The 27,465-nt window shown below is 43.9% G+C and overlaps 2 protein-coding genes across 4 annotated transcripts in view; one reads left to right on the top strand and one right to left on the bottom strand.

Annotated features, from left to right (window-relative positions):
* LOC131592640 (aconitate hydratase, mitochondrial) overlaps positions 1–25,456 on the bottom strand; it is a 27,122-nt gene extending 1,666 nt beyond the window's left edge. The window contains exons 1-16 of one of the 3 annotated variants that reach the window (XM_058864269.1): positions 25,396–25,456; positions 22,613–22,683; positions 15,024–15,166; positions 13,714–13,972; positions 11,460–11,552; positions 9,370–9,528; positions 8,687–8,837; positions 7,310–7,414; positions 6,910–7,001; positions 6,520–6,625; positions 5,255–5,412; positions 4,125–4,198; positions 3,339–3,450; positions 3,043–3,165; positions 2,684–2,839; positions 567–758 (exon numbers count right to left, since the gene is read on the bottom strand). In XM_058864269.1, the coding sequence (XP_058720252.1) occupies positions 567–758; positions 2,684–2,839; positions 3,043–3,165; positions 3,339–3,450; positions 4,125–4,198; positions 5,255–5,412; positions 6,520–6,625; positions 6,910–7,001; positions 7,310–7,414; positions 8,687–8,837; positions 9,370–9,528; positions 11,460–11,552; positions 13,714–13,972; positions 15,024–15,166; positions 22,613–22,683; positions 25,396–25,441 (2,040 nt within the window). In that variant the 5' untranslated portion in view covers positions 25,442–25,456. Of the gene's footprint in view, positions 1–566; positions 759–2,683; positions 2,840–3,042; positions 3,166–3,338; positions 3,451–4,124; positions 4,199–5,254; positions 5,413–6,519; positions 6,626–6,909; positions 7,002–7,309; positions 7,415–8,686; positions 8,838–9,369; positions 9,529–11,459; positions 11,553–13,713; positions 13,973–15,023; positions 15,167–20,511; positions 20,653–20,800; positions 20,941–22,612; positions 22,684–25,395 lie in introns of those variants that run through there. The other 2 variants (XM_058864270.1, XM_058864268.1) reach the window with 2 other exon arrangements.
* Positions 21,101–27,465, top strand: PHF5A (PHD finger protein 5A). The gene is made up of 4 exons (XM_058864271.1): positions 21,101–21,234; positions 22,369–22,392; positions 23,630–23,796; positions 26,772–27,465. The coding sequence occupies exons 1-4, from the start codon at positions 21,183–21,185 to the stop codon at positions 26,859–26,861; spliced, it is 333 nt and encodes a 110-aa protein (XP_058720254.1). The 5' UTR covers positions 21,101–21,182; the 3' UTR covers positions 26,862–27,465.

Here is a 27,465-nt window from a genome sequence, read left to right as displayed (position 1 = left end):
ATATTTTCCTTCCTTTTCCTGCCATCTCTCCTTCCATCGTGCTATGCCAGACCAGTGTTTGCACCAGCCATGACCTCTGTTCTACTTCTGGAAGGGATATGGAAAATTTTAACTTCTCTCTACTGAAAGAGCCTATCAGAAACAACTGCCAAGTTGTCCAGAGGGTAAAAGGACATTTCTTGAAATTTGAAGCCTAGTGTTAAAGAATAAAGGGTATAGGACTGTAATTTATTAAAACATTAGACTAGTCATAGGTGAAGCATTCCAGGAGGCAAGATTAGTTAAGTCTGATGACACCCATGCCTTCTAAGGTATAGAGCCTGAAGGAGTTCTTTCTTTTTTTGTCTATGATTTCTAGTCCCTTCTGAGTCACGAGATCCTTTTCCCGCTTCCCCATAGCAGGTAGGGACAGAATCTCCTACAGGAACTGCAGTCATTACCAATAAAATGCCCCGATGCTGAGTGAATTTGCAGCTGCAGTTACTTGAGAGCAGGAGGTTGAGATCCTTATTCTTGGCACAGACTGGCCAAAGTGTAAACATCACCTTAAAACATGAACATCTCACCTTGTAGTAACGGGCTGTGTCTGGGACTGGGCCAAACTCCTGGGTTAATGCGTTCCGCACAGAGTTGGCTTTGCCATTTTCAATGTTGATGGCACCAATGAGCAGGTTGTTGGAGATGTTGTCCAGATGGCCACGGAATTTAAGCCACGGTCCGGCTGCAGAGATATGATCAGTGGTGCATTTCCCTTTTACCTAAATTGTAGTAGAAGAAAAGAATGTCTCAGGATGGAGTAATGTACTTGACCCTTCCTCAACACTTTTTAACTGTGAAGCATTAACTTGGAGGAGTGGTCAATACTCCAGAGGACTCTGCAGCCCTTCAGAAAGACCTCAGCAGGTTAGAGAGGTGGGCAGAGAAGAACTGTCTGAAGTTCAGGGTCCTGCACCTTGGAAAGAGTAACTCCATGCACCAGCACAGTCTGAGGGCTGACTTGCTGGAAGCTGTCCATGAGCCAGCAGTGTTCATGTGGCCAAGAAAGCCAATGGTATCCTGGAGTGAACTAGGAAGAGCATTGCCAGCAGGTCAGGGGAAGTGATCCTGTCCCTCTACTCAGCCCTAGTGAGGCCACAGCTGGAGGGCTGTGTCCAGTTCTGAGCTCCCCAGTACATGAGAGACATGGAGCTCCTAGAGCAGGTTCAGGGGAAGGCGACAAAGGCCATTAAGGGGCTGGATCATCTCCTGTTCAGCCTCAAGGAGGGACAAATGAGAGGGAACCCCTCATTTACAGTATCTGTAAGTAACTGAAGGGAGGGGATGTCAAGAGGTTGGAGCCAAGTGGAGCTCAGTAGTGCCAAGCAATAGGACAAGAGGCAATGGGGCAGAAACTGAGGCACAGGAAGTTCCACCTGAACATGAGGAAGAACTTCTTTACTGTCAGTCACCGCACTGGAACAGACTGCCCATAAAGGTTGTGGAGTCTCCTTCACTGGAAATATTCAAGAACCATGTGGACACAATCCTGTGCCATGTGCTCTGGGATGACCCTGCTTGAGCAGGGAATTTGGATCAGATGACCCCTTGTTGTCCCTTCCAACCTAACGCATTCTCTGATCATCACATCTCTTTTTAAAGGCACAAACACCAGAAAAACACATCAGTTACAGAATCAAGGCACTCTAAAGCAGAACACAGTGGTCATTCTGCATGCATTGGGTAAGAAGAAGGGTAAATTACAAAACCTAGCTTAGCCATTGCATCTCCTGCTGTGTCCTCACTTCCCCCAGCAGCAGGTTGCTCAGGTACAAAAAGCAATTAAGCCCTTCCTGCTATGGCTCAGCCTCCCTGCTGGGGAACTTCAACAAGATGCCAAGTGTTACCCTCTAAGTTTCCAAACTGCACGTAAGCCTTCTCAGCTTGTAAGAACAGAATTCCCTACCAGAGATAATGGCCTTCCTTCCAACTGATAAGTTCTGAAGTGCTTAATAAAGGAATTGCCTGTGTCAAAAATTTTTGCACAGCAGTATGGCCCTTGGGAGTACCTCCAACTCCTGTCACTGAGAATCAGGAATGTTTCCAAAGGTCCGTTCATAAGGGATTGCATTTCAGAACCCCTCACCATATCAACTGAAGCTTCCATCTGTTAACTCACCTCAGGCAGTGAGGAGAAACCCATGTCTCCACTGAAAGACCAAACTGCAATGTTTAACAAGTGTGAAGTAATTTCTCTTTCTATAAAGTGGGAAGAGAACATGCATACTGATGGATGAGAAGTTCCCAACGACCTCATTTCAGATAAAATACATCTTAAAACAGTCAGTATTAGAGATGCTAATTAAAGAACCCATCCACCTTTCCATTGCAGGTTGTAACTGCAACAAATTCTGCAGAATGCATGGTTTGGGCAGAATTGTATTACATGCTATAACAAGCTTGCTTTTGCATGGTATTAGCAAACCACTAGCCCAAAGGAGAAGAGTCATTTAGTTATACACAAAGAAGTATGAGAAAGAAACACCTGGAAGAAAGGAAGACCCTTGCTCTCCTTTCCATAACAATGTGGTTGTAGGGGAGGGAATCAGGTATCTCAAAGGCACATCCAAAGCTTCTAGCAGTTGCTGTGCAAACCCCTGTTAAAGCAGACCTGTCATAGCTGATGGTCCCCCACTTTATTCCTGACCTTGATGAGGATCAGCATGTCTTCTAGATCCTTGCCATCCCATTTATCAAAGGGCTCAAGAAGCTGGAGACGCTGGCTGGTGGGGCTCACATCCACATGCTGCCCACTGCCATCCTTGGGAGGGTACTGATAGGTGTCCTGGCCTGGGTCAAACTCCTTCCAAAGAAGAAAGGAAAATCATCAGCCTCAGCCATCCCCCAACAGCACATGAAGAACAAGCCAATACAGGCAACTACACCCATTCTAGCTCTACCACCACGTGTCAAGAAAGAGGTCAGTGCATTTAAGTTCCCTCAGTATAAATAAAACACTGCTAGTGTCAGGTCTTCCCTCCCTCTGCCCCCAGACAGAGCAGTTACCAGCTTGGGTAGCTCATCTGCATCAGGTGCCTCTAGTTTAAACTTCTTCCCATCTGCTCCTGTCAGGTAATCTGTCTCAGGGTTGAATTTTAGAGTGCCAGCAATGGACAGGGCTGTGACAATCTGAAAGGAAAAAAAAAAAGACCAATTTAAAGGCATATTCTAGTTCCCATCACTTCATCTGAAAGTCCAACATCTAAGTCTCAAAGCCACCAGCCAAGCTATTAAACAAGGCACAGTGAGCCTCTTCTGCAGGCACCCTGAACTGTTCCATAGCCCCTCCGTCTGTTTCTTACCTCTGGAGAGGTCACAAATGCGTGAGTCTCTGGATTGGCATCATTGCGACCCGTGAAATTCCGGTTGTAGGACGTAACTATTGTATTTTTCTCTCCTTTCTTGATGTCCTTCCTGTGAAAGAAGCAAACATCCTCATCAGATCCAAACGGAGTATTGCTTCTACATGTCTCACTGCTAGAATCCCCCACCTTGGTTTTGGCAGCAGTCACCACATGAGCTGGTGCCTGTACCTGTTTTCCTCCCTTAAGCACAGACCCAAAATGAATGAATGCAAACCCAAGTCAAACACTGATTCTTGCAGTAGTTTTCACAGTCCACATTGTTCACTGTTGAACTATCTAAACAATAATCAACTAAGTACATTGCCTTTGGATATCCCATGGTCAGCTGTGATAAAGCAACTGAAGAATGTGCCTCCCATCCCTTCTATTGGGAATTATGCTCCCTGCCACTCCAAAGTTGCACCAATTCACTTTTCCTATTTTAAAAGGACCATACAAACTTCAGTCCACCCTCTCACAGACAACAAATCTTTCTCCCCATTCTTTGTTTTCTACAAAAAGTCTCCAGAATGTGTGTCCATTCTGCAGCTTCATTTACCTAAAGGCTCAATATAACTCTGTAGTCCTTTTTGCCTCCTCCAGTACCTATCAGACAGCTATGGTCAGTTAGTTTTTAAACATTTAATTACCAGTGTGTGGTATTTACAATCAAATTAGGCTTCAACAGAGCATTCTGGGAGCTAAAAGATACAAAGCTAGAGTTAGATCCATCTTTCATTTTACCTGTCCCACTGGCCGATGCATGGCCCGCAAGCGTTAGCAAGAACCAGCCCTCCAACTTCTCGAAGGACTTTTGCCTGGGGGCAGAAAACAGCTTTGTTACTGTAGAATGCCTGGAATGAGTTTCTGGGGTTGGTCTTTCAGGGGAAGAAGACACTAACAGGAAGCACCAAGCCTGAGAAAATTCTCTTCTTTGTTCCAGTTTTGACTCACTTTTATAAGTACATGGGGTTTGACCCCAGTAAGACTGTAAGTTAACACTGAGGCAGAGCACAGGATGACTTGCCATGATATTTCCATTCTCTACCTGCTTCAACTTGAGCAATCCAACTCCTTACAGACCTTTGACTGAAGGGCAGTGTCTGGTCTGATTAATATTCTATAGACTTCCTGTCCATGTAAGGAGAGGCAACAGTGCAGGCAAGTATGTGTGTCTGCTCAGTCTACTCAGCAAACAACTCAATTAAGGGGGCAGCAGGTAAGGAAAGGTATGGCTTGAAAGGTAGGACTTGGTTGGAAGAGCCATCAAGCATTGGCTGGTCATATGTAAAGACTTGGTCCTCACACTATGACAGCATCTAAAATTTACTAAATAGTAAAGCTAATTAAAACAACTTTTTCTGTACAGAAAAAAGGAAGAAAGTAGGTAATGGTTCCTCAACAGAAACATTCCTTTCAAAGCCACTATGATTTTTGCCATAAGTTTGCTCTAAATTTGGAACCAACTTCCAATAAAAGGGCATGCTCTCTTTATATATTGGGATAAAAGTGGATTGCAGACCTTTGTCAGCCATGGCCATCTACAGAATCCCAGGTGCATGAGGCATCCCTTGCTATGCATACTGCTATCTCCTCGGGGCCCCAGTTACTGAAAGCTGCCTTGGCCTTGTTCAGCTCTAATCCTGTTCTTAAATGCCCAGGTAGTAAAGATATCAGGTCAAAACACTGTCAAGATGATGGCAGGATCCACAGGCACAGCAGCACAAGACTAGTTACTACATCAGTAATTGCACCTCCAGCAATAAGTGAAGATAAAGTTTAGGAGGTTTCCATTAGTTAACTCTGGCCCCCTGAGGTACTGTCCTGAAGAATATAACCCTTTGTTTGGAAGTGCAAAGAGCAGCCATACTCACATAACCGTCTCTCTCAATGGTGGCACGGATCTGCTCTGACCCTGGTGTGATTGTGAACTTGGATTTGCACTTCAATCCATGCGCGAGCGCCTGTTTTGCCACCGCTGCAGAGCGTCCCATGTCCTCATAGCTGGAGTTGGTGCAGCTGCCAATCAAGCCTGTGGTGTTTGACAGAAACGGGATGGTGGTTACTGCAGCCCTGGTACTTGGAAGATTCTCCATGACCCATCTCCCAGAAGAACAAAGGACAACTACCTTTTCTGTTGATAAGGAATCTGAAAGGGCTTCAGGTACTGAAACTGCCAAGCCTCCCAGCAATATACTGTGGTCACAAGCAATCACCTGTCCAGCTCTAGAGGTTGCACAGTCAGAACACACTACCCAGTCACTAGTCTAATCTAAGTAGGCTATTGGTTTACAAGACCTGAGTGTCACCTACTTGCACCTTGGTTAAGCAAATAACCAAAGAGTGGTATTGATCCACAAAGACAGAAAAAGCTTCAAATCAAGACAGCAAAAAATGGAGGAAATGATGAAAAGAAATATCTTTGTTATGCCTTGAAGGCCACATGAGGATATGCTATACCATCCTAACAGCATTCTGGTGCTAAACAGCAAAATAAAAATTCTCTTTCAGTTACAGCTGCTCTAACTGTATCCTATTCATAACACTATCATATAATACACTTCCCACCTGGGATATGGCTTTACAATGTGTTTCTGTTCTTTTCATTCCTTCCTACACTCCATGAGCAAGAGTTGAGAAGCCAGCCCAAAAGTTACCATCCCAAAAGCAAGCACATAAATTTCCAAGCCTGCTTTTTAGGACAGCAAGTACTAACTTGACTACGTCCCAAGAGTTCAACAGCCAACTGCTGTGAGTGCTGACAATCATGCTCCTGACAAATCTCTGCAACAGGCAAATCCATGGCACAGACTTTTAACAAAAGCCATCTTCAACGGGTAACATTCTTGTCAACCCAAACATTCAAAAGTTTCAAAAATGGAAGAAAACCTGGTCTACCTCTTGAGATTAAAATCCCTCCTGCTATCCTGGATCTCATCCTACACACTTGGCCCATGTGGTCAGTACTTTTCCCAGAAAATTCATATGGCCATGAAGAGACGACACTGCACCAAAGTCAAAGGACATACAGCAGTAGTGAAAAAGCTGGATCCCAAGCTAAGTGACCAACAGCTTATCCCAAGACAACAATGTTTATGCCACAAGTATGAAGGCAGAGGAAAGAGCAAATGCTACCCACCAACTCTGATATCAACAGGCCAGCCCTCCTTTTCTGCCACAGCACCAATATCTGACACAGGGTGCGCCAGGTCTGGTGTGAAAGGTCCATTGATATGTGGTTTCAGCTTTAAGAAACAGTGACAAAGTCAGAAATCACAGTAGCAAAGAATAACTCCAAAACACAGCAGCAAATCAATTCCTTTCCACAGTTCTATCTGGAAGTTGTTTAACTAGGATTCTCCTACATGAACACTGGAGCACAAGCTGTCAGTGAAGCAGACCTGAATGTATTTTACATGTTCTAGCACAACACCAGGGGTGTTGCATCAAACTCCCAGCTTGGTCCTCATTCAAACAAAGCAGAGTCATGTCACAGCATTTAAAATGGCAAGAAGAAAGGGAGCCTTACCTCACTGAGGTTGATTTCTATCACCTGGTCATACTGACAACCAGAATCTGGTACCAAATGTTGCTTGAATTCATCTGCTAGTGAAGCTATATCTGGAATAAGAAAGGAGGAACATCTGAAAAGTGCAGCAAGTATAAGGAAGAAAAAAAAAGGAGGAACATCTGAAAAGTGCAGCAAGTATAAGGAAGAAAAAAAAAGTCTAGAACAACCAAACACGGGGGGTCCACCACATATTTCCCCAGCCACTTCATCTATAGACTCCATACTTGTAGCAGATTACCTACAGGACCACACAAGGTCAAAATTCACATCAGACAACACCATAGGAGGATACTGCTCCTAGAATACACCTTCACTTGAACCCATACTTCTACCCATTTCAATCCCCAAATCCTCTTACCAGCTCGCCCAGTCTTGCCCAAGTATTTCTTCATGCGTTCATTGTAAGGGAAGATCGATGTGGTAGCTCCAATTTCAGCCCCCATGTTACAGATTGTTGCCATTCCTAGAGAAGTGGGAGAATAGACCACAGGGTCAAAGGAGAAAGTCCAAAGCTACCCAATTCTCCAGAAGTCAGTACAAGCAACAGACAGCAAAGCTAAGAGAGATCAGGGCATCAGCCACAGAAACCTAAAGCCACAGCTGAGAGGACACTGACAACATAACAGCTGGCTCAGCCCCCTATGTTTCTGACCAATACTGCAACCAGACTCTTGTGGAAGGAATGAGACAAAAGTTACACTGATACCTGCAGACACTGGAAGGGATAACAAGGAATCCCTGTTTGCACTGAGCATTAAATAATTTACAGCAGTGAGCAGTGTTTCTGCTACCTGCAATGAGTGTCCTGGCCCATCCTACCATCTAATTTATATTTACTGGAGGACCCAGACATTTGTGAGAAATTCAGTGGGCTGAATAAAATGCTTCCAGTGATGGAACACAATAAAAAAATCCCAAATATTTTCTCACAATATTGGGATCAACCATCCCTTTCAAGGACAAAACAATGAAGCTGTAGAAGCTCCTGTTTTACATTTAATAAGATAGAAACAGATATAAAATTCCTCTGATTCTGATTCTCCCTGATTTCATAGAAGAAAAATCCCAAATGGCTCTCAGTTTGTAAAACCAAGTAATCCAAACTGTAGCCAAGTCATGCAAATTGAGAGAAGTCCAGCTTGAAGGCTGCACTTCAAGCTAAAGGAAGACACATTTCTTGTAATTTGGTCCTAACTAGCACATTACAGAGAACTGCAATATTTGCTAGTTCAAATTCAGCAGCCAAGATCCACAATTAGCTTGTATAAACTGCATGTTACAAACTGCTTTCTGGTCTCAGAACCTCTGCTCTTTGTTTAGCAGATGTCACATATATATTCCCATTAACCTGTTTCTTTTTTCTATTCACACCCTATTTTAGGCTGAAATTAAAATGTCATTCTTTTATCACTGACATCTCCACCCTCTAAGTATACACTGGAATACATCCACCCTTATTCTTATCTTGACACACCATCTTACAGGATTCTTCACAATTAACCATTCCATGTTCTCAAAATCACAAGAAGATTTAACGGAGAGAAGTCACTTTATCACTGAGAGGGAGTGCTATCTTGTTACACCACTCTTCCAGTTTGCCATGTACAAACTGCTGGGCAAGCCTAGGGGAAAACATTCAGTCCTTCTTGTTTGGTTCTCTTCCCACCCTCCACAGATAGCTCAACACCCAGCTCCACCAACAATCCACTCAGATAAGAGATCTGTGTTGACTTACCTGTGCAGGAGATTGAATCCACACCCGGCCCATGGTATTCAATGATGGCGCCTGTTCCACCCTTGACAGTGAGGATGCCAGCCACTTTCAGGATCACATCTTTAGGAGAAGTCCAGCCTGAGAGCTTGCCAGTCAGTTTTACACCAATAACCTGAGCAACATCAATGAGGGGAAAAAAAATACTGACATCACTTCCTGTCAGAAAGGTAACAATGTATAGTTCTCCTGTGGGGTATATTCCTATCACACTGCAATGGTATCTGGTGCCTTATATACCTAGTGCTTGAAAATCAATGCTCCTTACACAGCATACCTCTCACCCTTGGCATCAAAGTTTAGCTGTTACATGCCGGCTGTGGGTGGGGAGACAAAATCCACAACTCGAGATCCAGATGCCTATGAGACAAAACAGCCTCGTTTATTGTTCAGAGCTCATTTTTATACTCAATTCAAAACTCCTGGGTTTAGAAGCTCATTGGCTGGGATCTCTCTCCGCTCAGATCTCTTCCTACTGATCTTGAATGGGGATGGCTGAGGGTCACTTGTAACTTATCTGGGGACTTGTTCAGGCATGAACTAGGCTAGCTAAATTTGATTTGTGTTATGGTCAGATTTACCTTGTCCAGTTCAGGCCAGCTGTACTATGACAATATTGTGACACTTACTATTCCTTCTGTTCCTACCTTTGGGCATTTGAGCTCCCAAGGGATTCCTGCCATGACATCCACAGCATCAGCTCCACCCACGCCAATGCAGATTCCCCCCAAGCCACCTCCATTGGGGGTGTGTGAATCTGTGCCGATCAGCAAAACCCCAGGGTAGGAGTAGTTCTCCAGAATGATCTGAAAATAAAAATTGATTGTTTGCTTGCTTGTTTCATGAGAAAGGAGGGGGAAGACAGCATAAAGAAAACAAGAACAAGAGTTTAGATCAGTTTGTATTTGCAGATTTCAGCAGCAAGAAAATAACTGAATTTAGGTTGAATTGGAAATCCTCTTCTGTTTCAAATTCCTTGTGGAGGATGTAATAACAGAACGAGATACCAAGTCTCAGCTCCAGGATCCTTGCTCATCCCAGGGTAATAAAAAAACTAGAAAACAATCCCCTTTTTTTTCCTTCCAGTTTAGGCTTTTGCTAAGGTGCCACCTTTGTTAGGGCTCAAGAGTCTGTTCCATAATCTCCATATCCTTAATGAACAGCTGAGCAAGTCAGTTCACTTATCCAATGCTAGCAAGACCTTCCGTAGCATTTATGCTCCCATAGCAGTAGAATACCAACAGGATCCTCCAATCCATGTTGCCAGCCAAAACTTAATTACATAGAAGAACTTCTCACCAAGACACCAACAGGCTGCTCTTCCCTTACTGCTACTCCCAGTTCCATGCAAGACTCTTCAACTATTAACAAAACCACAAAACCATTCTTCAATGAAAAAAAATGAGATTTCTGTGGTAACAACACCATAGAGAACTCAAGCTAATGAACTTCTCACTGCATATGTGCCACACAAACACTAGGGACAGCCTTTCTGGGAAGCACAGAACTCACACCACATGCACCACAGAACAGCTTGAACAGAACTAAGGCAGTCCTTTACCAAGAAGACCAAGGTTTTGCTTCCAGAACTTTCAGCTTTACATTCCTGTAGCCACATTGATGTATTTGTGTGAGAAAGGTCACTCTCAAGGCCTCACTTTGGCAGAGCTGTACTCTGGAGCTATACAACAGGATCAGTTTCCTCCAGCCAGTGAGCCACAAGAAGACAGGTAACCACAGCACGGAGCTATGTTGCCACGTGACAGATGTTACAACTGGTTTCAGAACACAAATGACCAGAGGTGTTCCCATAACCTTTTGAAGAGTTCATCTACTGCATCACATTAAGGTAACCTTAGTAACTCACTCTACAGCTAAGAAAACACAGCAGACAGCTCTTGACTGCACCTGATCACAAGTTCCCTGCTGACAGGATGCTTACCAGTCATCCATTTCCCTCTCCACTCCTTTTGCTTCAAGCTGCTCTTCAACTTTTGCTGCCTGAGACTCAGAGGAACAATGAGAAACGACTACTGGACCTTCTAAGCAAACCAACCACAAGCAAGTTAGGGACATCTTGACAGAGGTGTCAGTTTTGAAAAAACAAAAAGTCTCATTAAGTGGTAAGTTATCTTGGGACTGTCATATTCTTTTTTAGATCTAATGTAATAACAAGAGAATCTCAGGCTTGAAAACTGTTTTGCATTTTATTCAAATTCACCTAGCAACTCTTTATGTGTTGCCACTCTTGAGTACTTGAAGTATGCTGCTCTGTTGTATCCTCATATACTCTTCTCGGTTTTTTCAGAACTAATGCATACGTAACAATCCTAAAAAAAGTATGTTCCCAAGGCTGCTTTCCTTACCACCAAAAGCAATTTATATTAACCCTATTTAGCCAGCTTCATGGCCCCACCTCACTGTCTCAATTGTACTAAGAGGAGCCAGCCCACAAGCAGTTAAGGTATTTCAAGCTTCTGTGATTCACATGGCATGCTGTTGGCACTACCTAATCACACATCAGGTTACAGTTTGACTAAAATAACCTTAAAAAAAACCCCACTGTTGTCAAGATTACCAAGAGGGAGCAAGTAAGAAACCTCGCCTGCCTCAAGCAAAGCAAGTTGTCTTCCTAAACTGGTGAAATTCTCTACGGGTTTGTACTTGAGCTCTCTCTCCAACCTAAGGTGAAAGACCCACTGCGTGTTCAAGAACTGCAAACACACACACACTTTACCTGGTGAATGATTCCTGACCCAGGTTTCCAGAATCCCACTCCATACTTGGCACCAGCTGATGACAGAAAGTTGTACACCTCCTGGTTTATGTCCTATTCACACAGGGAAGCACAGAGCATTAGTACCACATTTTGTTCTTCCATACATCAAAAGCTTGTTCAAACACATCCCCCTCTCTCACGCTTGCCTGTAGTTTGCTTCCCAGCTTTGCAGCAAACTGGAGGGAGATGCACATAATTTTTAAAACCAAAAGGTTAAGATTAAGATTGTTTGACAGACAGTTGTAACAGGCCATTTAACTTCATCCCACTTGTAGCTCTACTAAAAGCATCTTTTTTTAGTTTCTATTTCCAAACAGCACAATTTAAGGAAAACCCTGCCAATAAGGCATTAAAAATGCTGTGCTCACTTTTTCTGTTTTCAGGGGATTTTTAAAATATGTTTCCTTCACTCATTCTAGCCCCTCCTTCCTTCTCTACCTTGTGTTCTTTTTCCTATACAGATGCTTTGGAGACATTTCAAATCCCTTAGATAAATATTCTGGCTTTATTTTTACAGTTTAAGAAATGCAACTGGAAGTTGTTCACTGCCAGGGGAGTTGGTGAGTGTTATTTGTCATTCTAGCAAGTCCCCTCTTTAAGACTCACACAATGCTGCCTTTCTTGCTGCACTGTCACCATTGTTGGTGGAGGTCACACCGTGAAAATTGCTTGTGAGAAAAACCATGGTTGCCAAGGAAGTATGACACTATTATATCCTAACAGTTCTTGGCAAAAGAGTGCTGGAGTAGATAAGATAAGCACTAGAAGAAGAGAATTTCTTAAAGACTGTTCTCATGCAGCTAAGCTTCAGAATAAAGGGAAAGAGGAAACGAGATAATTGAAGAATTGTCTCAGCACACATTTGCAGAAGTTTCCCAAGAGGCAGCAGCAGCTCTTTAAGCCTCGTTTTCCACTGGGAGTTGGGTCACTCCACTCTGTTTGTGCATCCCTCCCCCAGTAAATCCAAACCACCCTCTGGCATGCCAGCATTCATTGTGTGCCAGTTGGCAGCAGCAGAAGCCAGTCAGAAGAAGGCAGGACCTTTACTTGCTCTGCTCAGAGTGGAAGGCAAAGAAGGGACTCAGCTCAATTCAGGGCTGCAGCAAATATAATTGCACCATTGAGAATATATGCAGGAATAGGGGAAAGGGGAAAACAGGAGGTGAATGGGAGAAAAGAAACTGTCTGATTTAGTTAAGTCTTAAACTGTTAATTGCACAACTTAGGACTGAGACAAGCAGAGCAAGCACTCCCCAAATCACTCTTGAGTGGTGCAAGTTGCTTTATTGTGGCCCACTGAAGAAGGCCAAAAGCAGATACTTCAACACCACAAGTTTCTGAGAATAGGTATGGACTAAAATCTTAAAATGTTCCAGCTTAAAATTATGCAGCTGACCCCTGTTTACTGTTTGTAAATTCTGGTATCAACATTCCAGGTGCAATTCCTTATGGCTCTGACAGTGGACTTAGGCTAAGTCCACTCGGCATAACAAGATTTCCTTAGCAGATGCATTGTGGTATGCTGGTTAGAGATAAACCTGTCTATATATTACAGAAGCTCTTTTGGGAAGGAATAGGCAGTTGAATAGAAAATTTAAAAAGGGCAGTGAATCAGCAGTTGGACAAACAACACTTTGAAATTCCCAAATAAAACCCAACATCCTCCATACTTTTACACACATTTATACTATACCCATGAGCCATGAAAGCTGCTCATGACTCAGTTATTGCTCTTCAGATAATCACTAGCAAATGGTCTGGGAAAGTAACTACTCGCCTCCCCCTCACAGGATACACCAGTGCAATGCAGACATATGTTCATTAAGTTTTTCACACTGCCATACTGCAACATAGAGTAATCTGACTTCCTTTCTTCCCCTTTGAAATAATTTTTTTCTCTCCTTTAGCTGAAATATCTTCTCTCTCCAGAGCATACTTGATCTGGGCTTCTATCAATAACAACTTAAGACTAGCTTTTCCCACATTTTATGGTCCTGTAAACCATGTAATGGATGAATCTGAGCTGAAAAACTCCCAAAAATCCATTTAGTCTGTTTCTTTGCTGCATTTGACCTACAGAGCTGACCACCATAGGCAATCTATTACCATATCTGGTTTCTGGCTGTCCTTCTGGGGAAAAAAAATTAAAATAAGCTCTTTCTTCAACTGAAAGGACATTTTCAAACAGAAGTTAAGTCTCTGCAACAGTGACCTTGGCTCTTTGAAGATCCTTTTCACCACCTGACTGGGCCTCGATGAGGTGATCACAGTGGATGGTGGAAGGCACAGCCACTTTTGGCAGCCCACTGCTGATGAACTGAAGCATTGCCATCTGAGCTGTGGCATCCTGCATGGCCACACGGTCTGGCCGTAAGCGCAGATAGGTCTTGCCGCGCTCAATCTCCTGTTTTGCTGGGTCATCCAGGTGTCCATATACAATCTTCTCAGACAAGGTCAGTGGGCGGTCGAGCCTGGGGAGAATAATTTTAGAATGTGCATCTTGTGTACTTCAACATTTGCCCTTTTAAGCATGTAACAGAATGCTTCCCTACATTGCTCAGACTTTTAAGACCTATTAGCACACAGAACCTCCATGCTCTTCTTACAGCACTAAAATATCAACTGGCACATGGTTAAAACAAGGGTTCAGTTGATAAAGTTCAAAAACATATAAATTTGTGTCATTTTATGCTTTCTTTTCTAATCTTCCTATACCGTAAAAGAAACATTGACTGCTCACTTCTTGAATCATACTTCAGAACAGCAAATGTAGAGGTGAGAAAGAGGTCAGCCTCAAATCACAAATACCAGATCCCACAGCAAATACAAGTAAGTGGAGTTTCATGACCTCAGACCTTTCATCCTGCAGCTGTATCAGCTGAGGAATCTATTTATGTATGTAGCAAGATCTTCTGAGAAGTAATTAACACAACAACTTGAAAGAAGAGCTACTGCATTTAACAAGGGACACAAAGACTGAAGGACATAGTCATACAAACCACTGCCACAGTAAGTGGAGCAGGAATAACAAATTAGCAGGCACACAAGCCTCTATCAGCAGATTAAGGTCACTATGTTTACATATGCTATGAATTCTTGGCCCTTTGTTCCATGCCTAACACCTACAGCAGAACACAGCTCAAAGAAGCATTAACCTGTAACAACCATTGCCCACGTGCTGCTGCCCCAGAAAGAAGCAAGGGCCAATGTGAAGACTCCTCAACAAGGGTATTAAACAAAGAGGATGGATCTCTTTCTAGCACCTCCTCTGCGCTGGCCTGGTTCTCTGCATGTTGCAGTGCTTCCTCATATCCTTCAATCCTTCCCACAGTGCCCCACCACCATGAGGAGACACTACCAACTCATCCTTCACTATATTTATCACTGCCTCTGTTCAGTGCTGTTTTCCCTAGTAAACATTCCTTGTACCAGGGCCCCACGACATTTTTTTCTTCATCTCCTGTCATTGCAGAGCTCAATTCAATACACTGACCCCTCCCTTCTTCCCTTCTACACTCTTACCTCTTACGGACAATGTTGATGTTCTTCTCCAGCTTTTCATAATTTATGTATTCATTAGGTTCAAAGTGGCTCATGGCCACCTTGGCCCGTGCGCACAGGACAGGAGCCACATGGTAGCGTCGTACCCCACTATTCAAGGCATGCTGAAAAAAGGAGAGTATTAGCACTGGAACCCTGTAGAGTGAATTTCTGTAACATATCAATAAAAAATGTTTTTCAGTTTTTGTTACTGGGATTTTACAGACCGAGGAATAGAAAAATTGCAAAGGTTTTTAAAGACACCCAAATACATTTCCTCATACACTACTGCATATTATCTTAAACAGTGAGACACCAAGGTACCCAGAACAGGTAGCATTTACTAAATTATTCCACATTTTTATTTGTTGCACCAGATGCCTTATGCTTTCAAATGAGAAATCTGCTTTCAGGCAGTGTGAAGCCAATTCTCAAGAAAGCTCCAGTTTGCCATACTCCTTATAGATCAGAGTCATGGTGGAGAAGAGCCAATGCTGTTCCTGGTTTGTATTTGCTTGCTGCCATTGAGTTGACATTGGAGGACTGGTAGGTGACACAGCATGAGACTGAGTGGACACACCTCAGTTCTGCCATCACATACTAAATTTCCTAGGCAGGATCCCTCCATACTGCTACAAAACTTACTAAAAATCAGAAGGAGACTTTGGTGTAGGGGCCTGGTCTACAATGTAACACACAGCAGGAGAAGCAAGATGTGAAAAAACCACACCAGCTCCACCACCCTGGCTGCACAGAACCAGGTGCTCTTTTCCTCACTCTCACAACAGCACCCTCACCTTTCACCTCCAAAAAGCCTTGTCCTTACCCCACAGGTGAGTTAACTGCATGATAAGTGAACTATACCGAGAGCTGAATGCATCAGCAAAAAGTGCCAGGGGAAAAAATAGCCCAAATTTCACTTGGCAGCCTCCACAGTGAGACAGTTTCCTGGAACACAGGAGAAGGGCAGGCTACGGTGAGGCACCTTTACAGCACCTGACCTGAAAGAGACAGGCCAGTGCCCAGGGCTAAAAGCTCTCACGCAGCTTTGAAAAGTGAGTCAGACAGCAGCCTCCATAAAAACTTCCAAGGATTTGGCACATGCATTTCTTACATGCCTTCAAAGTCTCACTCATGAGCATTAGAAGTCTAGAAACAGACTGAAGAAAAGAGTTCAGAGTTGTTCTTCCTCCTCCAGTATTACACCTTAATCTTAATCCCACTTTTTCTATTCATCCGCCACTTCAGTGTTACAAAGTTTCGATAAGTACAGGTTAATAAATGTAGCAGTATTACACTAAACACTTATTTTGCATGTCCTTGTTCAGAACACAATCATTGTACCTACCACTGGTTTGGTTTTTTTACCACTGTCAAGAAAACTAGTTAATTCTTTAAATCTGTTCAAGTGAATATTTTTTCCAGCTTTCTTATTACCAGTATTGAAAAGATTGCCTGAAGTAATCACGATCAAAGAGACATCACCAATTTTTAGCCAAGTCTCTTGTTTTATTATCCTTTTGATAACACTTGTTAGTATCTTTTGCAACAAAAATTTTGAGAAAGCTAGGCAAGATCACACTACTCGGTGCACTAAGGGTGCAGTTTGCATTTTTACCAAACTATCCTAAGCCATTACACAAAGAGCTTTTGGTAGAAGCAGTACAGACCACCAGCAGGTGCACAACACTGTCAGATACTCAGAAGAGTATCTGAGGAAAGTGAACCTTGTGGCACAAAGAGGGCACTGCTCCTCCATGAGTGCATGGGAAGCCCAGTCATCAAATTTCACTGTGCTGCACTTTAATCTTAGAACTTCCAGAACTTATCACAGGTGTCAGACTTAAGACCGTTCCCTATTCCACCAGCAAAAAACGCCCAAAAAAACCCCCAGAACAACCACCCACACCCAATCAAACACCACCCAGCTTCTCTTTGTTTAACATACAAACTAGGCCAAGCTGCTCTTTACCTAGCAGCTGTGTAACTTTTATGTTTGCTTTGTTCCGGCCTTTTTTTTTTTTTTTTTTTACCTTACAAGATATTCACTGTCTTGTGAAAGTCTCCAACTGCTGGAGTGGCTTGAAAAAAAACACTGAGCTATTTAATCACTGTTCATGGAAAAATAATCTCTTTCCCAGGCCAGGAACTGTATTGTGGTTTAATGCAGTATTTTCTTCTTAATTCATCATAGAGAAGAACACATATGGAAATAAAAGTAACAGCAGAGGCTTCATAGCATCTTAGTGTTGTGTGGGACCAAAGCTGATTAAAACAGAAATCTGAAGCAGGGCTCTCCAAAAAGAGGTACAACAAAACTTTTCAAACAAAATTCAGGTAAAATCTTTTTTTACACATCTATGGGTCTTTTCACTTCATGAAATGGCACAAGGAAATGTAATTTTTTTCACAATACTATGTCAGTATTCAGCTGGTAACTGTGAAATCATCAATACAAAGTAGTTGAATCCTGCTGACCACAGCTTCAGGCTACCAAAAGCAGGAAGAGAGTGTGTTTAAGATGAAGGATTCTGTCTGGACCTGGAGAAGTCTGGAAAACTGAAGGTCTGTTTCTGTAATGGCCAATATGACCCAGGGGAAATAACTGCCTAAACCAATCAGCATTAGTGCTGAGAATCTAGAGAGACTAGAGAATCATTTTTCTCTACATAAGAATTTTAAAAGCCACCTAATTAAAAAGTGCCATCTTCATTTTACCAGGATATAAATCTAATCCCATATTTCTGCTGGGAATTAATTTGATTCAATATAGTTGTTCTCATGCTGGCAGCCAGCAAGTCTAAGGCTCCACCACCACCCACCACCAAGCATAAACTGCCTGGTTTGAAAGTGTGAGTTCTCCTCTCAAAGAATCTACAATATATCACTCATCACACCTGTCTGTTCTCCATGCATGTCCTTCTTCTATTGTATCCTCAGAAATGGGGTGGCAGAACTGCAAGATTAAGGAAAAGTCACAAGCTTGACAGTTCCCAGCTTCATTGCCTCTCACACTTCTCTGAGAGGGAATGCACTAATGCTTTGTGAGGGCTTCCATGGTATTTTTTTAATAAGTAGTGAGAAGTGCCTTGAGCCAAACAGCCAAGGGAAGCAGGCAGCCACCAATCTATAAATTTACCCTTTTATCCAGGAACTGTTTATTGCCAGCCTAACCAAAAGCTGCCAAGTGACCTCCTCTCACCTGGCACTGAATCCCTTATTCCAGTTTGCACGTCCTTGTTCAAATTTCAGTAAAAGGAATGACAGTAATCATTACAGGGCTCCTAAGCCTATTGGTATTTTATGAGGTGAAAGGCTTCCTTAAAAGACAGAAAAAAGCCAGTCTAATAAATGGGTCATTATTTCTGAAATCTCTGTATGGAAGCTAACACTGCTCTTTACAGATTTTAAGGCAGCTATCTTGCATTTAGCTCACTACAGTGAATGTTCCAGATGCAAGGGGAGTCTGAATTCAGAAAATAACTTGCATTTTGGCAGCCAGTAAGGCAGATGAGCCCAGTGAGCAAAAGCTCATGTTCAAAAGAGTAGCAAATGTGTTACGTGCACTCCTATCTGGGAAATCTGTCCTAGAAATCCCAGTTGAAACCCAAAATACCATCTTTCCTCATCTTCCCTCATCTAAGAACACTAGCCAAGTTTCCAGTATTCACCATGATTCAGCCTAAAAAAGAAAAATAAAATGAAAAAAAAAAAAAAAAAAGCAGTGTGGTATAATCAAATTGTAAATGCAGGCTCATTTTCTAGACCCACCTCAAAATAGCAACCAAAATTATGGTTCTGAAGATGACTTTAGCCCTGAACAACATTTCTCCCAGATACACAAAGCTGCCCATGCATAATTTCAGTACTTACCCACAATGCCCTCAATAAACCCGATATTTCAGGCAGTTAAGAGCTTTACAGTCCTCCCTTTCAGTCAATCGTCAGCCAATGTGGCTCTAAAAATGGAATGTTACTAAAAGCATTATCTCAGGTAGGCAGAGAAGAGATCTTGACCCCCTGAGGCTATTAGAACTATACTTTAAATAGGACAGTCAGTCCAAATCAGGCTAATTCCAATTTACTTCCCTCAGCAGCAAGCTTTCTCTGCAGTTCCAGTTCCAAAACAGTTCCAAAATGGGAGGTAAACAGAACCAATAGTAGTAATATGTGCCATGGACAATGCTGGCACTATCACAGTGATTGACAAGATGATACTCATACTCATTAATCTCTAGTCTGGCACAAAGAGGCAAAAAACCCCTGCTTCCTAAAGACATCACCTAGAGGCATGTTTGGTCACCATCAAACTGATTACAGATTTAGTCCTTCACAGGGAGGAAAAAAATATGCACCTTGAGCCTGATAATAGATGACAACCTCCTGGAATACTAAATTCCCCATATTGACTGTGCCAGCACAGCCTTTGTTTTGCATAATACAATATTAATTTTAGCAAATGACTACTTGTTCTCATGCAATGTCACACCATAAAATGAGAACCAATTCATTACCCTAATAAAAGATTTGCCTTCATTTTATGAGTAGTCATTTCTGTTCAAAGTACAAACTAAAAACTATTTAACAACTAAGAACAAATATACCAACCTGCAATGGTGCTATTCTGTAACTTTCACTTAAATTTAAAAACCCCTATACTTTTCCAAAACATCTACCTCTAAAGTAAGACAGTAATAATAAAACTGGAATGAAGATTCACAAAAGACTTTCAGAATACTAAAAGCCAACCAAATTCTTACTTCAGTTCCCTAGGAAAGGGGAATGAATTGGCCAAGGTCACACGTGGCAAAAGGAGAAGTTATGCTGGCTGCCTTTATCACAGGGGAGCAAAGGCTTCCTTATCCCTTAGCAGCCCTAAACAGAAAATTGCACCTCGTATTTGCCTTACAGGCTTTAAAAGATCATGAAAACTTTATTACTGAGTAGACACTAAACACAACGAAGTCTCAAGGAAGGCAATCTCTGTGTCAAGATCATATTACTGGCAAAGGTGAATTTTAGAGGTCATGACAGACAAGAATGCAAGAGCCACTATCACAGCTCCGGGAAAAAAGGTTATTTATGTGCCTGACCCCCCTGCTTCTTCAGCCTTCCTAGCTCCCATTTATACAGAGATGTTGGCATCTTTGTCGCCCAGGGGCCTCTGTTTGTATTAAAAGGATTTTTGAAGCAAAGTAGCCAAAAGACAGCTCACTCACACAACAAAGGGTCAGTCACCTTGTGCCGCCGCACGCCCATAAGGGGAAATAATACAAGACGAAGGAAAGAAAAATGCCTGCCCCGGGGAAAGATCTTTTATTTCACCATTCAGGCCCACGCCCCGGGGCTCTCTGCCCTGTTAGGCCCGGAGCTTTGACAGCGACTCCAGCGCACCGCAGCGCGGTCCGGGCGGACGGGGAGGCGGCGGCGCCAGGCCGCGTCCCCGCCGCCCCGTTCACCTTGCACTCACCTTGACCGGCCGGGCCCGGGGGCGGGAGACGCCCTGCCCCAGGGCCCGAGCATCGGCCACGCCGCCGCCGCCGCCAAAGCCGCGGCCGCCCCACCATCGCCATGGAAACGGGGCGTGGGGCCGCATCGGGGACACGCTGACCTACACGCGGAGGCGGGGACGGCTCGACCCCGAGGCTGCGGGCGGGCGGCCGCCCTCCCAGGCGCCCAGCGGGCAATGATCTTGTCCCGGCCGCAATCCCCGCCGCCCGTCCCGCCCGCTGCCTGCCCCGCCCGCTGCCGCCGCTCACCCTCAGCCGAGCCGCCAGCACGCAGTACGGCGCCATTTTGTTCACTGACAAAGATGGAGTCGCGCCGCGATGGCGTCACGCCGCCCCTTTGACATCTCCGGCGCGCGCCGGGGGGCGTGGCCGCGCAGGTCCTGGCAGGGAGACACCCGCGACAGGGAGGGGGTTCTCGGTTGTCACTCGGGGCTCTTCTGGGCGGGGAAAGGCTAGGGATGGAGTAGTTTTAGGGGCGAGGGTTTATCTCGGAATCCCCCGGCACTTTTCCCCTCGGGGGAGGCGCTTTGGGAGGCGCTGCTCTCACCCCGGCCAGGACCCGGGGGCGGTGCGGTGGTGAGGGCTCCGCGGGCCCGCAGCAGTAGCAGCGCCGGGCGGGTATCGCCTCGCTATGGCCAAGCACCACCCGGACCTCATCTTCTGCCGCAAGCAGGCGGGTGTCGGTGAGTCCCGGGGGAAGGGGGGATGAGGATGGGGGGGTCCCTTCACCCCTTTTCCCGCTGCGGGGCGAGCGGGAGGCGCGCGCGCGCGTGGGCCCGTTAGCGGCCGTTGGGCGCGCGCGGCCGCTAGGCCCGGCGGGGGGGGTGGGGAGCAGGAGGGGCGATGTGCGCCACCCGCTCCTCCCTTCCTCTCCCTCCCCCTCTCCTTCCCGCTTTTGTTTTCCTTTTATTTAACCTTTATTTCGATGGCCCGGCGTGCGTTAAGGTTCCAGCAGCATTTGGGAGCATCTTTCTGGCTGCGAGACAAAAGTTATCTTCCGGGTTTTCCCTGTAATGTAGATAACGGGATTTACCCTTGTCGCGTCTGAGTAAGGTTCAAAGAACTCTTATACAAGATTAGAAGTTGAGGTATCCCTTCCAGGTTTTTGTCACTCACTAGAAAACAAATTTAATGAGCAGCTTTCTGCAAGATCCATAAATGCGACACATTCAGCTGCACTGTCCGTGGGAAATCTCTTTTTAGTATAGTCAGTGCTTCTAACCATTTGTATATGTTGAAAAGTTATGTCCTGACAAATCACTTGTCTCTCTTCAAATCACTATTTAGCCTTTGTGAATGTGGACATCTAGTCTTTGAAAGTTGCTATTTATGGCATTTATCCAAGCTCCTAACATCATTGTTATGAGTGTCCCAGACAAGTGACAAGATTTCTAAGATACACTTAACTATCTTTATGTTCTAAAGCAAAGAAGTGTTTGGGCTGCTTTAAACAAACAATTGATTTCCCCCCACCACTAAAACCAGTGTAAAAGCTGTGCCAAGACTCATGTACAGCATTTCCTTCAGTCAGACACACTGGCTGTGTTTGAAATGGAATTATGGATGTAGGTTTTCTTACTGCAGAGGAGTGTTATTGTGCATTCATAGTGCATCTTTAATCCTGATAAATGTCTCCAGGAAGATATATATTGTTTATCATTAATGTTTGTATTTATGCTCAAACCATTTCTGTGGTTTAACCTTTAATTTTTTGAAGGACTACTCATTGCAGAAGATAATTATTTGACATTCAAGCTCATAGTTACTTAATTTTTTCTCCTGCCTCAAATAATTATTTTTTTTATTTTTTTTTCCAGCAATTGGAAGACTCTGTGAAAAATGTAAGTATAGCATCCACATTTAGTTGCTTGAGAACATAGTGTTGTGGTTAGAGCATGCAGTTTGGATTCAAAGGTTGGAATCTATTTTTGCTTTTACCACAAACTTGATGGCACTCTTTGAGAAGGGAACAATTACCTTAACATTGCAAGTGTAGCTCAAGGAGTACTTAAAAAGTTGCAAGCTCAAACAGACTTTTGCACAAGCGCAGTTCTAGAGTACCTGTTCCCAGCATTTCCACTGGCTGAGGCTACAGTGCTTCACTGTATACTGCTTCACTGGATCCTTATAATCTGTAATACCAAAATATCATACTGATCATTTCAAAGCAGGGGGAAAATGCATTTTTGGATTCTGGCTTCATCCTACTGCGAGAAAGGTTCCCATTAGCATCTAGGAGAAGAAGAAATGGAGGGCAAGCACCTAAAGTTAGAGCAGGAAAGAACAGATTCCCATTGGTAGTAGCTGAGATTTGTCACGCCAGAGATTTAAGAGCAGGTTAGACAAGCTGTTTGTGGGAGTCTGGATTAGATACCTTGGGAACTGGTAATAGGATATGAAGCCTTTCATCCGTAGGTCAGTGTTTTGGTTAAGATCCAGCTCAGCAGAAACTGTCACTGGCATCTGATGGCTCCTCGCCTGTATGATATGAGTACTTGAATTTCACTCCGTTCCTTGTGAGAGCGCAAGGGCAACTTCTGTGAAATGGCTGCTTATGCCAGTTTGCTCTTTCTTTGGCTTTCTCACAGATGAAGGATTAAAGGGACCATGAGTATAATCTCTTTTCTCTTTGAGGATAGTAACTCCAGACTTTTGTTGATGTGGCACTGTGGGAGAAGCACACACTGCTGCTTCTCTGTAGGTAAGGACTCTAGTCCTGTCAGTCTGGCTTTTTTTGTTTTGCAAGTGAGTAAGTCAGGAAAAGTTGTAGTGTAAAGGTAGTGGTACAATCTAAGCAAATCTTGACTAATCACAAAGAAGTAATTTCGGGTTTTTTCTCTGACTGTGAATGTATGACTAAATGTAAAACAACCCTCAAATATTGCAGGCCACGGCCCTTGTTCCTCTCAAGTCTGTGTGCAGTGCAAAGTTGTGCCCTGTGCCTGCAAGGCACATTTCTGCAGTTCAGCTGTAATGTCTATGAGTGTACAGGAAAGTCACTTGACTAGGAGGCTTTTCCTCTGACCTGGGGGTGGCAAAAAGGACATTCTGTAACCAAAGGCTGTGCTGTGCTCACAGGTGATGGCAAGTGTGTGATCTGCGACTCCTACGTGCGGCCCTGCACCCTGGTGCGCATCTGTGACGAGTGTAACTATGGCTCTTACCAGGGCCGATGCGTCATCTGCGGGGGGCCCGGCGTGTCCGATGCCTACTACTGCAAGGAGTGCACCATCCAGGAAAAAGATGTGAGTTGCCATCCCAGCTACACAGTAGCCATGCTTACCTTTAAGGGGCTTGGAACTGCCAAAATTAGTGCTGGGACAATTGGCACTCGTTTGCGATAACTCAAACCTTTCTTTCCCTGTTGATCGGTCCCCGTGTTTGCAAAGCATTTTGAGGTATTGTAACTCTCTTCATTCTAAGGATCTCTGGCTGTTTTGCACACTCACAGTTCATTTCCTCCACAGTCTGCTTGTTGCCACTTCAGGTTGTTACCTTACTACAGCTCCAGCCTAGGTTTCACCAGGGTCAGAAATATTGCAGACACTGCAAGGCAGTGGTAGGAGCAGCTCCTCACTAGAAGTCCATTATGAGCCACTGATTAAGAGCACATATGGTACTGTAAGGCCTGTGGAATCAAAACCTTTGTTTTTCTTTGAATAACAAGGTAAAGTTGGTCCTTAGTGTCCAATGGCTCCACTGCTAATTGTGTTTCACAATTTTGATGCTTCTTGTATAATTTCAGTGGGGTACAATTTATGTTTTCTTATTCTTTTCTGGAATGGTTTGTATTGTAGATACTTCTCTTTCTGCTAATGCTTTTTGATGTAATGGTCCCTTTTGTCTATATCCAGAGCTATCATCTTTTTATAATATTTTGCTGAAAGCCACTGCACATGTGAAATGAAGCAGCTATTCACCCCTTGTAAGGCTTTTGTTAATAATCCAACACAATGAGTGCAGGACATGAACTCCACCAAAGCAGTTCATGTTACAAAGACCTTACAGAAGAACAAGAACATGATGCTTACAGCTCTGCTATCCCAGAATATAGGCCTGGTAGCTGTGAGAGTTTCTTTTAAAAGTTGTTTGGTGCTTTGCAAATGTCATTTCCTACACACCCTAATGACTGTGAAGAATGTGCTGAGAGAGTGGTTTACAGGAGTGTCCTCAGCTGTGCAAGTTGCTGCTTTAATTCTCTCCAGTGCCTGTTTTCTCTAGAGGCCTGCAGCCAAATCCAGAATAGGAGCAGGTCCTCATTTGAATTTAGTCATTAGATCTAATAGGACCATAGTCTTTCTCTGTATCTAAATATGGATATAAGTGCTGTGATGGTGGTGCTGCCTCCTACTTTCTAATTGTTGTGAAAAACAGTAGTTTTGTTCACTTGCCTTTGGAATGAAGATGCCTGGCTTTATAAGTCATGAATAAAATAGGCTTGTTTTTGTTTTTATCAATTCATAGGGGTTCCCAACAAATGTTTCTCATAACCTAAGATGCATCTGTATCTTATATTTGATTCAGGTGTGAAATAACCAGCTACTCTGTCAGGGAGGACTGTAGAAAACAGAGCTAGAGGAGAATAACAGGTCTGGGGTATTTTGACACCCGGTGAATGCTACTGTGAGTGAAGAAAGTTGCTCTGTGGCAGAAAACTCAGTATTGCAGATGTGAAGTTGCAGATCTGAAACAGTAGATTTGACATGATTTGTTGCAGGACTGGAAAGTGCTGGCACAAGCATAGGGAGCCCAGAAGGAGAAAAATTAGGTGTGCTGCTGCCTGTCACAATTATGGTATCTGGTGCTGATGTGAATAAGAAAAACAGCTGGGCAGAGCTCTGTACCTGAAGCTTTAACAGTCCAAGGTTTCAGCCACAGCACTTTCATCATCCTCAGAGAAAGACTGGAAAAGATACTGAAGCAAGAAAGCAAATAAAATGGAGGGCAAAGGGGAATGCTATGTGGCACAAAGCAAAGGACCTGGTTACTCTTGGTTCATTTATTCTAGTGGAGGAAGAAATGAAGTATTGTGTCAGCCCACTTCGATCTGTGGGTAAAGGCCAGAATCTCACCTTGTCACCCAGGACATCTGTGAGTTGCAAATAGTAATCTTTTCTTGGGGAAAGGAGGGTGCTCATGAGCTGTGTCCTTAGGAGGAGGTGGAAGAATGAACAGAGCCCTGCAATAAGGTTGTCAAGATTTGAACAGACTCCATGGATCGTGGGAGGCAAGGCTTGAAAGAGTCCTACTATTGAGGTTCAAAATGAAATAAGGAGACAGTAGCTAGAAATGGGTTGTGGCAGGTGTATGGGGGAGGGATGATTTCTGTTCCCTACCTCTCCTGTTATTCCTATCATGCAGATCCTCCCCACCAGATTGCATCTCTGGCATGGGAGCCAGGAAGCTTGGTTGCAGATTCTACAGCATCTGACATCTGCCCAGGGGCTTTCTAAATCTAATGCACTCAGGATTGTACTTCAGCCAAGGACACGTGTTCCTCTGCCTGCTGGGCCCCTCACAGCTGCTGTGGCCAACCATAATGTTTTGCCCTAAAGAATTATGCAGATGCTGGGCTCAGGTGGCCCACGGGCAAATGTTCCCAGGTATACCAAGAGGTGCATTTCTGATGTGATTTTGCAACCACACTTCTCAGGAGGGTTTCCCCTACTCCCCTTGCTTTTCTTGTGGCTTTTTTCTCACCATCTACTGGAACTGAGGTACAAGAACCTATCTGTGTAGCTGCTGTGAGTAGCTGACCCTACAGCCTCTGCAGTAATCGATCCAGGATGCAAGAAACCTATGGTTCAGTTCTGCTGTCAAGGCTGAGGGGTTCCTAAACACAAGAATGGTTTGGTGACATCTAGAGCAGCAAGATTCTTTTTGTCTAAGGAGGGGAAAGGTTATTCCTCTGGGCCCTAGAAGTCCTGCATATCCTGATTTAGAAATAATTCAATGTTTTCACTAATGGCTGATGTTATATGAACTGTTTTCCATTTCAGCCCTGAGGGAGAGCATGTCCTACAGTAATGTTGAAAAGATAGCCATCCTCTTCTCTGTTTCACTGTCTTACAGGTAACCAGCACTGGAGAGCAATTTATCTGTACAGGTGTTTGAAATGTGTTGAGGACAGGGCGAGGAGTGTGGCAACTGAGAACCTGCTACAACTATGATGTTATTCGGTGTTTGCTCCTTTCCTAACTTGCAGTTTATTTTCTTTCAGAGAGATGGTTGCCCTAAGATCGTCAACCTGGGCAGTTCCAAGACAGATCTTTTCTATGAAAGGAAAAAGTATGGCTTCAAGAAGAGGTGATCCTCTTCATACGTGGCTACCTCCTTGGATTGGCAAGAGGGTCTTGGAACATCTGTGGACTTTACTCTTATTGAAAACTGGTTGATTTTTTTTTCTAAAACAGTACAAATTCAGTAATATACTTGGGGTTGGAGAAATAACACACTGAGTGGGGACTGAAACCTGATCAGAACCAATGATGAGAGAGGGCAAATGAAGATTACTGTCTTCTGCCTTTGCAGAAGCTCTGCTAGTAGTTGCCCCAGCTCTCTATACAGAGCAGAGTTGGCAAGCACTTACACATAGAGGAGCTATGTAAAAATGGGAAGTGCTGTTTTTAGAGTGGAGAAACACCTTGAGGTTGTTCTTACTGGGCCTCCTCTCAACTGTTTGAAATTGCCCCATCCATCAGTGTTGAAGAATGAAGCATCAATCTGCTCCCCTCCTCTCTTCCTACAGTATATTTCCATGCTGCCCTGTTTTGTAAGGAATCTGCTCATGGCTGGTACCTTCCTAGGGAGAGCACAGCTGTTCCTTGTTTTCTTTGACAGCTAACTCCAAGGCCATTTCTTGTAGCCATTTCTGTAGGATGCATACCAATAAAGCTTTTTCTTTTGGGTTTTTA

The sequence above is a fragment of the Poecile atricapillus genome, chromosome Z (genome assembly GCF_030490865.1).
Source record: "Poecile atricapillus isolate bPoeAtr1 chromosome Z, bPoeAtr1.hap1, whole genome shotgun sequence".
In the NCBI taxonomy this organism is placed as follows: Eukaryota; Metazoa; Chordata; class Aves; order Passeriformes; family Paridae; genus Poecile; species Poecile atricapillus.
Note: the sequence above shows the minus strand (reverse complement) of the source record. Positions and strands in the feature narration are given on the sequence as shown.

Bases quoted from the DNA above. Each gene is read 5' to 3' on its own strand.
- PHF5A (XM_058864271.1), top strand. From the start codon at position 21,183: ATGGCCAAGCACCACCCGGACCTCATCTTCTGCCGCAAGCAGGCGGGT. The intron at 22,393-23,629 runs GTAAGTATAGCA...CTGTGCTCACAG, and splicing joins TGGAAGACTCTGTGAAAAAT to GTGATGGCAAGTGTGTGATC. The intron at 23,797-26,771 runs GTGAGTTGCCAT...ATTTTCTTTCAG, and splicing joins GCACCATCCAGGAAAAAGAT to AGAGATGGTTGCCCTAAGAT.